Source organism: Nicotiana sylvestris, chromosome 5, assembly GCF_000393655.2.
Source record: "Nicotiana sylvestris chromosome 5, ASM39365v2, whole genome shotgun sequence".
Lineage (NCBI taxonomy): Eukaryota > Viridiplantae > Streptophyta > Magnoliopsida > Solanales > Solanaceae > Nicotiana > Nicotiana sylvestris.
The window spans coordinates 11,134,532-11,145,235 of NC_091061.1; the positions used below are offsets into that span (position 1 = coordinate 11,134,532).

At 34.1% G+C, this 10,704-nt stretch overlaps 2 protein-coding genes across 2 annotated transcripts; one reads left to right on the top strand and one right to left on the bottom strand.

Moving 5' to 3' along the window:
• The first annotated feature begins 3,593 nt into the window (after positions 1-3,593).
• Positions 3,594-5,550, top strand: LOC104232651 (expansin-B5-like). Its single transcript, XM_070145808.1, has 4 exons — positions 3,594-3,762; positions 4,075-4,187; positions 4,423-4,529; positions 5,217-5,550. Exons 1-4 carry the CDS (start codon positions 3,594-3,596, stop codon positions 5,548-5,550), a joined length of 723 nt encoding a protein of 240 aa, XP_070001909.1.
• A 517-nt stretch (positions 5,551-6,067) lies between these two features.
• On the bottom strand, positions 6,068-10,332 carry LOC104232650 (cation/H(+) antiporter 3-like). The gene is made up of 3 exons (XM_009785905.2): positions 9,878-10,332; positions 8,026-9,039; positions 6,068-7,362 (listed from the first exon to the last, which is right to left on the bottom strand). Exons 1-3 carry the CDS (start codon positions 10,115-10,117, stop codon positions 6,244-6,246), a joined length of 2,373 nt encoding a protein of 790 aa, XP_009784207.1. The 5' UTR covers positions 10,118-10,332; the 3' UTR covers positions 6,068-6,243.
• Between the last annotated feature and the right edge of the window lie 372 nt (positions 10,333-10,704).

Below are 10,704 nucleotides of genomic sequence, written 5' to 3' on the forward strand. Positions count from 1 at the left end.
GATCCTTGCATTTGAATAACATTTCCGTTAACTACCTAAAGGCAGTTCATGTTGTGCACATTGAGAGTGTTTAGTAGCATGATTTGAAGAGTAAAAACCTCCCATATTTGTAAGACCTCATATAATTTTGTCACAAACTTTGGAGTATTGGGGTAGATAGTAAATTTTTATTTAAGTTTGTAAGGATTAGGGAGGCTCGAAAAGTATGGTATCCAGTAACCATTGAGAATTGGATTGGTAGGATGAAACCTAATCCTTTTGATAAAGTGTTTCCCTAGAGTTGGTCCTTGCATTTCAGATCAAAAAGAAGCCAAGCATCATTCCAAAAGCTTATGTGATTTCCTGTATAAATTTTTCAAATTATGCCCGTCCACAAGTATCCCAACCTTGGCTGATACTTTTTCCCAAATATGAGAACTGTGGGAAAGAGGTAGGAGTTAGTAGCCATATATTTAGAAATATGTATTGAAGCCCATAATGCGGAGGGGTGTTATAGAGATGCGATGTTGTTATACCTTTTGGAATATTAAAGGAGCCAGTAACAATTTTTTTTCTGCAGCTTTACAGTTTAAGTTTATTGTTTATGTTTTCTCTTCTTACATTTAAATGTTAAAATATTTTTGACTGGATAGAATGAAGATGTTCACTGAAAAAATTGTTGAGTCCGAATTTGGTGGGATGGTTAAGGTATGGGTAAAGAATCAAGGGGGCGTAAGGACCATTCTTTTCCAGACATTTGTGTACGACGATGCTCACGGCATCGGTGGCATATCTGGTAGTACTTGATTTAGTTATTTGTCATGGTATAACACTAACAAGCAGTATAATAGGATAAAATATAACTTGACTGCTGTAGAAAACCAGATCGACAAGTATGCATTTTTATTTTTGACTTCACATTTATTTGATTTTTACATGTACTCTAGTGACATTGAACAATATTAATGACGGGCACTAGGATTTCATAAGTAAAAAGACCGTTTTTGAATTTGGATCTGTCTCCTATCTGGTCCATCCTGATGAAAAAATGGGTTAGGAATTTCCAAACGCCTACAAGGTATGGTATATATACCATATGTAGTTTTAACTCTTTCTTCTTTGCCCAATTGATTCGATTATATATAAGAATGACCACCTTTTTTCATGGAACTAAAACCCACCTACTGGAGCCCCGACAAATCTATTTTGCTAGTTTGAGGCAGATATGGATCTTCGTAATAGTTAGACTCATGATCATCTAGCACTCGTTTTGAAGGTGATACTTCCAGCAATAACGTCCATACACTTCCAAACCCTACGATAGAGCATTGTAGAGAATCTCAAACAACTGCTAGTAATATTAAATTTATATTGGGGAGGGATTAATCAAGTTAATAAGATATTAGCCATGTGTTGCAATACGTTACCTTGGTTCTTATTGTAAAGAATATTATTTACTAATATAAAAATTTGAGTAGTTTAATTCAAAGTTCTAAAATATTTCTACTGCTAGAAAGTAGATAGACTTTCTTACTTAATAAAGATTTTGTACTTCTTAATACGAGTTTTAATATTGTCTAAACCAAAATAGAATCAGAAAATTTATTTGTAAGATTTTTTGGAGCTCCAAAATTTTGGGGCCTAAAGCAATCACTTTATGATATAGCCTAACCCTCGAGCCACCCCCATCGCCTGATATCTTCGTATGTACTTATATGACGATTTTCATGTGAACCAACCCTTAGGAGGGATCGTTTGGTTTGGACCAAGGATATTCTAAATTATAATTTAGATATTATATTTTTGGTATGAAATTGATCAAATTTTGGTATGAAATTTATAACGACTTTAACTTATATTGATAATTAAACATGAGATAAATACAATTTTAAATTTTATACTGGAATTAGTATCCTAATCACAATAACCAAATGATTCTTCAACAAATAATTGGTGAGAGAAAAGTTACTAATAAATTCATAAAGATACTTCCTCCCTCCCAAGTTTGAAACTTATGGTCTAATCCATGCTATATGGCTAGAAATCACCTCATTAAAGGTAAAATAAAAAAATTTAAATTAAATTATTATTAAATATAGGAATGTACTATTCTTTTTGGGATTGATTAAAAAATAAAGAGTGTCAGATAAAATAGGACGGAGAGGGTATTAAAATATAAGAGCAACAACTTTTGCACCTATTTGCTGATAAGGAGTACACTCCAGCCATATCCCTGAAACAACTGTAAAATAATCTCCATCTTTGTCTCCATTTTAATCTTAGCATTCACGTCTGTCCTATTGAACAAATGCAGTACGTTTAACATAAAATTCTTGTGAAAAAAGCACTGCTACTTTGGTTGAGATTTCCCTTAATCATAAAACTGTTTCGATGGTTGTACCTTCCTTAAGTGTCAAATATGATGTTGTAATTGGTCGTTTATTATATCAAACTTCTATTTCGGTACAAATTGATAAGCTCTAAATTAAGTATTTAACACGGATTATGCTAAATAAAATTATCATATTCAGTATTCTACTACTATTGATAAGCTGTACATGCAGTGCTTAACATAGATTATGATAAATAAAATTGCTACTTTTTTGTTTTTTAAAATAACCTTTTACCTGTTATTAGAAAATTTTCCGTGAAGAAAATTATTAGGATCGAAATGATCAAGAGAAGCTAGCAAAGCATATCTTGAACGACGATAAATCAGATAATAAAAGAGAAATATACTAAAAGAGACAAAAATTTATTATAATTCGGTCAATTGACTACGATCACATGCGAAGATGATCAATACACTAAATAAAAAGAGAGTACAAAATATCGAGAGAATAACCTCACAAAGAGGCACACACAAGAGGCGAGCTAACACTTGTCCCCAAAATTCTCTCCTAAACTAGACTATCAAACCTTTTATAACTACATTATGGATGTTACTAAATAAGAAGAAATGATCCTTAATTTATAGAATTCAAAACATTTTCCTCCAAGAAAAAGGACCAGCCAAATATGTAAGGATTATATTTTCCTTTTTGTAAAAGGAAAAATCAATTATGGTAAATATGTTATTCTTACTTCAAGAAATAGGAAAACGAAATATGGTAAGAAAATTAGGACAAACACTTCTGACAAAATAAACTTGATCCGCTTTCTTCACGTAACCTTCAACAAGTCGCATCTCTAAATCTCTACCACAAAGTTTGTCTCAACGTGAGAAGCACTCCGATCAAAATTTGCATATATAGAACTAAACCCGTCTAAATGAACCTATTTTGCACCTCACTCTGATACCATTTGTTGGGATCCAAATAATCAGGTGTCATGCAGAAGCTTGTGACATTTAACTTACTAACAGATTCACTAGATCATTTAAGTGTTTTTTTGTTACTGGATTCCGAATATCTACTGGATGAATTAATGCTATAACAAGATGCCAAAATTGAAGTTGTTAAGAATATTAATTATGCCATTATCTATGGAAAACCTCAACATTTTAATTAATATCCTTGGCTGGCTAGTAATATAAATAGAACTATTTTTATGCCATTGCGTAAGCAATTTGCTAGTAAATTAAAAGAGCAAACCACTCAATTAAGTTAGTGGTCATGGCTTCTAATTTTCCTCAATTTATTTTTGTTTGCATTTTTATTGTTTTTTACTCGGATTTTGTTGTTGTTTGTTCTAGCCAATTATTCAATAGTAGTTTAGGTGGTAGTGGTTTTTCATCAGCTGTAGCAACTTGGTATGGAAATGCTACTGGAGCTGGCAGTACTGGTAATATTGCAAGATTGATTTTTTCCTTATATATTTGATTTTAATTTATATGCAAGGACAATGTAAAAGTACTCAGTTACAAATATCAAGTTAAAATTACCTATAATAACATGTGATTAATATAACCTAGAAAGAAAAGTAAATAATCGGATGCAATAGGTTAAAATACTATACTGTAAAAAATCTTTACACTAATGATGTATATAAGTTAATTTTTTTTTTATAAATTATACGTTTGGAGCTATTTACCTCAGTGTTTTTTTTTTCATCAGTGCTTTACTACACAATATTTGTTTCGTTTTTGGTGTTTAGGGGGAGCTTGCGGACTAGAAGATGGTGTAGCAAAATCTCCATACAATGCAATGATAACCGCGGGAAATCAAGTTCTTTTTCGATATGGCTTTGGATATGGTGCATGCTATCAGGTGCGAGCGTTACTCATAACTTTAATTTACTTAATTTGATTCGATAGAAAAGTGTTTTGAAGTCGAACCATATATACATATATACACGGACATGCACACAAAAAATAAGTATGCATAGAGTCAGATATACAATATTTCAAAACTCACTCTCGAATTAATTCAAAACCCACAACGTCTAATAAATTTGTATCCACTAGTACTATTTGAAAAAATATATATATTTGAAAAATGAGAGAAAAAGAAATTGCAAAAAGAAAATAGAAAATGCATAGCTGAAATGGCAAAACCTAGGCAAGGTGAAAAATTGCGTAACCTTGGAAGAATCAATATTTCCTATAAAAGGTAAATAATCATAACATACTAAATAAATTAATATATATATATATATATATATATATATATATATATATTCGTGGGATTACTTCTTTATATTTTTTATACCCTTCCTCCCCGAGCGAAAATTCTGGCTCGCCACTGAATCGAAATTACCAGGTGTGTTATGCAGAAGCTAATCTTGGACAATGACAAATAAGATAACAAAAGAAAATATATTAAACGAGGCAAAACAATTTAATGTAATTGGCCAATTGACCTACATATGAACTAATATAAAAGAAAGTGCAAAAACATCAAAAACATTTACAGCAGGAAATCCATTCTTAAAGAGTTTATGTTCTCCCTCTAAACCAGACTTTTAAGGGCTACATTCTGGATATTGTAAAACAAGAAGAAATGATCTTCAATTTGTAGTAAACCAAATCTTTTCTCCTCCAAATAAAAAAAGTTAATTAGTCAAATATGCAAGATTTACCTTTTAGGAAAAATAAAAACAAGGTAAATATTTGTCAATCCTTCAAAACAAAATTCAAATATGATAAAAAAAAATAGTACAAACAACTATCAAAACTAGAGTAATAATCGATTAATTAAATTGCGCGAAAACGAAAAGATTGTATATTTCATCAGTATTTATTACTAACACCCATGTATTATTCTTTTTATTAACTTTTACTTGGGAATTTTATTCAGGGTGGCGTGCAAATACAAGACAAATATTATGTTTAAGGTTGACAAAGGATCAAATCGTTTTTTCTTTGCAGTTGCAATTGAAGCTGAAAATGGAGATGGTGCACTTTCTTTAGTTGAAATAAAAACAACAAATTCAAATAAATGGATTCCAATGCAACAAATGTTTGGTGCAACTTGGTGTGTTCATATTAATCCAAACACACAAAAACCTCCATTTTCACTTAGGTTAACTTCAGAGTATAAGCATCAAATTAAAGCTAATAATATCATTCCTGTAGGTTGGCAATCAAGAACAATTTACAAATCAAATGTCAATTTTCCTAATAAACTATAGTCTTTTAATATTAATCTGGCTGATTGGAGAGGAATTTGAGATTACAAAGTCAAATGTTGGATTTCTTTTGCAAACCAATATTATATATATTAAAGATAATTCTTTAGATATCAAGTTCGAAATTCTCACACTACTAAAAATACAGGAATTAGTGACGGACAAGTTCTAAACAGAAAAATCCGTCGTTAATCCTATTTAGCAACAGATTGGTGACAGATTATCACAGAATTTTGTTATCTACAACGATTTAGCGACATATTAGCTACAAAGATAGTAGCTAATTCCAGTTTTTTTTAATAGTATATATATGTTTTACTTTATTATAACGTCTATTGGGAACAACCTTTTTACCATTATAGGATAGGGGTAAGTTCTGCATACACACTACCCTCCTCATACCTCACTTATGGGATTAAATTAGATTTGTTGTTGTTGTTGTTGTTGTTGTTTTGCTTTATTATAATAACAATTTAGCGACAAATTAGCTACGAAGGAATTATGAAAGTAGAGCAGCTGATTGAGAGATGTGTGCTGTTATATGCCATGAAAATTTAAATGTTAATTCACATATAGACATGGTATTACTATAATTGCACAAAGAAATCTACATCAAGGCATAATTTGCTTGATCTAGGGGGAACCATTTACATATATTTTATGGTCAATTTGTTTCTCTATAAGGGGTTCACTTTCTCATTTGTTCTTAACAATTTGTTGCTGCACCACCAATACTGAAACTGGTCTATTTATCTCTGCAGCAGCAAGCATATCACCAACTGGTCCAAATTCTGGTAAATCATTCCATTCATTAAGTCCTAATAATTGTTGCAGATCGTCGCGATGGCGCCTTCCGACCATTATAAGATCAAAGGCTTCTTCCATAGCATGTATGATCAATGCTGTTTCAGCTCCATCTTTAACTCTTTCCTCTCTATACACAATATTATCTTGGTGTTGACCTAGCAGTCTTACCTCCTTTAATAACTCAGCATCAAGTACAGCATCCCACTGGTTTTCACGTATGTCGATGTCCCATGACACGAATCTAACGACAGTCAAGTGAATTTCTGGCGATTTTGACATCCGTCTAGCATAAGCTAACGCCTCACGATCATCGTTGCCTCCAATGAAAACCACAGCTACATGATACATTGTTGACTGACTTGATTGACTCGTTAGACGCTTGATTTTCTGACGGTCAATTAGTATACCTACAGAACAAGGAGCCATGTCCAATACATTATTGTTGATTGTCCTTATATTGCTGCTGTCCAAGATAATCTTTCCCTGGTGATTCCATTTCCTGTGAAACGGGAGTATGATCATCGACGCTAACTTGTCGAATGCAAGCGAGCAAATGTCCTGATGCATGAACCTTGGCAGTGACATTGAGGTAAAGAAATGAGTACTAGCAGAGCCAAGGTACTGCTGTTCAAATGATAGAAAAACTTCCACAATCTTTTGTGACCGAGAAATGCCAGAAACATTCTTTTGGCCGAGTTGGTGATCAATTAGAACCGGGGATGCCCGACCAGCAAGTTCAACCAAGTGTAGTGCATAAACAGATAAAGGACTTTCTTTACATGGAAAAGAAGCGTCTAAGACCTTATGGACAGCTACGGCATCATCAAATCGATGAGTACATAAAAGCAAGCGCAACTCAGAATTGCTTGAAGCATGTTGGATGTCTCTTTTCTGATAGCCGGCATATATCCGTGTATGATCATACAGCGACCCAACACAGAAATGCGAGAGTGCAGCTATAAGTAATACCGATGCAGTTAGCATGGAAAAGGTTTCTCCATCAAATGTCTGTGCTTCAATACAAGGGGAAGAGAAAACAGAATTAAAACTCTGGTTGACAAATGTTATTAGCACATTCCCATCATATTCCAACATTTCACCAGTTGACAATAAATAAATACACAATGTCTGACAAAAATAATACAGAATTAACACCTCCCACAAAAGAAAAGGGACATTGCGTAAATTCGAAGGTAATCAGCCATAAGCAAGCCGTTGCTCATGAATGAACTTAAGAAGCTCCAAACTACTGCATTCAAACTACAGGGTTCTGCCAACCCGTACACAGGGTTGTGGCTCCGCCCTTGTGATTGACTTTATGCAAATAGCACCTAGATATTAAACTGGAATGTCTGTTCAAGAAACATTATCCTAGGTTGACACAGAACAGTATTTCATGGATTAAGATAGCTAAAATTGTACAAAACTGCTCACATAATGAAATTCTATTCAAGCTAATTAGTAATAATATTACTGTTCAAAATCAATTTGGCTGTACTGCAGGCTCAGCAACACAACCTCAATTATGCAAGGGCAACAATTGAGGTTGTATGTAGCCGTACCGTGCATTTCTGCAAGGTCACATGGCAGCAACTTTACCAGTTACGCCAAGGCTCCCCATCAACATTTATGAAACAGCAATATTAAGATATTGAAAGGATAAGTAAATACCTGATTAATAATGTTGTTAAAGTAAAAAGACATCTGGATAACACCTTGTGTGCTCATGATAAAGGCAAGAGCAGCAGCATCTTTTGGGGGCACCTTGCACGCCAATGCCGGAAGGAAAACTGATGCGTACTTTACCGTAAGACAAAAGAACACCATAACCCATACCCAATACAGGAACGTGAGATCATACAAATCGACCAGATTTACTTTCATACCACAATACGTTACTAGAAGGGGTGCAAGCATACCAGATACTACGGTCTCTAACTTCTCGACTAATGTTGATCCGAGAGGTGGACCATCCGGTATAACAAGACCGAGAATAAAAGGACCATATTGGTAATTAAGCCCTGCGTTATCCGTAAGAATCACGGCTAACATGACTGTGACAGATGCACAAACAATGTAAACGGAATTTACCGGCCTGCCTTCTGGTGTCCTTTTGATGATCCAAAGTGAAAGCGGTCGGACAGTAAACACAATAAGCAAGATTATGCCAACAAGTAGAACAAAAGACTGGACAAAGATAACCATAGGGATCTCCGCCGACACTCCAATTCTAAGAGTAGAGAAGATAGTCAATCCCAGATTACTAAATAGGTCACTGATCAAAGTTGATGCAAGAGCAAGACGACCAAGCTCAGAATTCATGATTTTCAGGTCAACAAGGAGAGAAGCAACCACAGGAAATGCAATCAAACTCTGTATCAAGAAAATACTTTGAGTGGCTGGTTTTCGGTATCTATGCATGTTTTCATCTAGTGAAAAATATCCAAAATACAAGCTCGCGAAAGACGCCACTGGTAGAATAACAGCAAGCAATCCTACTGTCCATGCCCTTGAGCCACTTCTCAGCACCATTTTTGGGTCCATCTTCACCCCACTTAAGAAGATAAAAAATATATAACCAATTTTTGACATTAAATCTATGAAAATTTCTCCTGGTTGTGGGAATAATGTCTCTGTAAAGTCTGGGATTTTTCCAAGCATTGTTGGACCAAGTATGATACCTGCCTGTAAGTGAATAACAATACCATCAAAACTGGAGTTAAAACCAAACATAAATGAATTATGTACTCAAACTTTCTATTCAAGTGCTTAGATTATTTTTTTCCTTTTATATATATGAATGAAAACATTGAATGAGAAGAACATGTAACATTATCACAAAAAACTTTCCGTCTATCTAAATTTTGGTAAGCAACGTTACCCACTAATTCTAATGGCGTAGTCAGGAATTTATACAAGAGGATTTTAAAAAAAATCTAGAATGTCATATTCGGGACTTAATCTTGTGACCCCTTTACTATTACACTAGAATATTCGTTTATGTCAAGGGAATTCCACAGCTTATATATAGTCAAAAAATCATTGTTTATCCTATTTATGCAATATAATTGTTCAGCGAAGGAAATCCAATGGAACGCCCTTCCTTCACCTAGCTCAGCTTCTAACTTTACCTCAACTGGTGGGAGATTACAAGATAACCAGTGGAATAGTAAGGTGTTTGCGTGCAAGTTGGTTCGAATATCATCGCTTTAAAAATAACATTTAACACCATCTTTAGTTTTTTTTTCCTTTTTTAATATGAAATGAGAACAACAACAACAACAACATCCAGTAAAATCCCACAGGTGAGGGTCTGGGGAGGGTAGTGTGTACGCAAACCTTACCCCTACCCAATAGAGTAGAGAGGAACATGCAACATTATTACAAAAAATCTCGACGTGAGTTCTTTCACTCTTGTTTTGAGGTAAACGCAAGCTGGTTCAGACACCACTGTTATAAAAACAACATTCAACATTATTATCAATAAAATGGTAGAATAATTAACAAGGAAATGGGAAAATACCAAAATCTCAGAGATAAGGCGGGGCAGACGGATCCGTTTAAGGACCAAATGTAGAGATTGAGTAAGCAGAAAAATGATGGCTAATTGTAAAAGAAGCCTAGGCAAATTGAAAATAAGGAAATCATGAGAATCAGGTAAACCCCATAATCCAGGAGAATGAAGAGGTATTTCTGCATAACAATTTCCATCTCCAATTCCACCAGGTAATTCCCCTTTTGGGGTTGTCTGCCCTGTTTCCATTGATGATGTTGACCTTGGCTAGGCCTGATTACCCCCACATTTACAGAGAAATTCAAGAATTTGGTATTGTGAATAAAAAGGAGAGGTTTAAGGATTTGTATTATCATTTTTTTGAAGCAAAACTGGAGGGACTAAATTCCTACCCCGTAAAATATTCATAGCCTTTGGCTGCAAATGTAATGCTGTGGGAAGACTAAAATATAGAGAGGAGCGAATATTTTGGGATATTTTCTTAGAAAATAAAAAAAATTCTTACTTATTTTCACGTGATTAGTTACAACAACAACGACACTGTATACTCGGACGCTTCGAGATTCTAATACTTTAATTCTTTTTTTTAAGTTGGTAGGTTTGAGATTCTAAATTAATAATTTGTACATATTCAATGAATTTTTTAAAATAAATACATGGTTTGAACTAAAGTTATTGGGTTTGGCACAACCTCATCCCGCAATCTGCCTCCGCCCATGTGTATACCCATAAGTCCCATAAGTGAGTCTGGTGAAAGTAGGATGTACGCATCCTTACCCCTACCCTGGATGGACAGAGAAGCCATTTTCGATACATGCTCAGCTAAAGAAAAGATG

Coding starts and splice junctions, on each gene's coding strand:
- LOC104232651 (XM_070145808.1), top strand. CDS start 3,594: ATGGCTTCTAATTTTCCTCAATTTATTTTTGTTTGCATTTTTATTGTT. Junction 4,188..4,422: donor GATATGGTGCATGCTATCAG/GTGCGAGCGTTA, acceptor GAAAAATGAGAG/AAAAAGAAATTGCAAAAAGA. Junction 4,530..5,216: donor ATCAATATTTCCTATAAAAG/GTAAATAATCAT, acceptor AATTTTATTCAG/GGTGGCGTGCAAATACAAGA.
- LOC104232650 (XM_009785905.2), bottom strand. CDS start 10,117: ATGGAAACAGGGCAGACAACCCCAAAAGGGGAATTACCTGGTGGAATT. Junction 9,040..9,877: donor GCCTTATCTCTGAGATTTTG/GTATTTTCCCAT, acceptor ATTCACTTACAG/GCAGGTATCATACTTGGTCC. Junction 7,363..8,025: donor TTAACAACATTATTAATCAG/GTATTTACTTAT, acceptor ATTGAAGCACAG/ACATTTGATGGAGAAACCTT.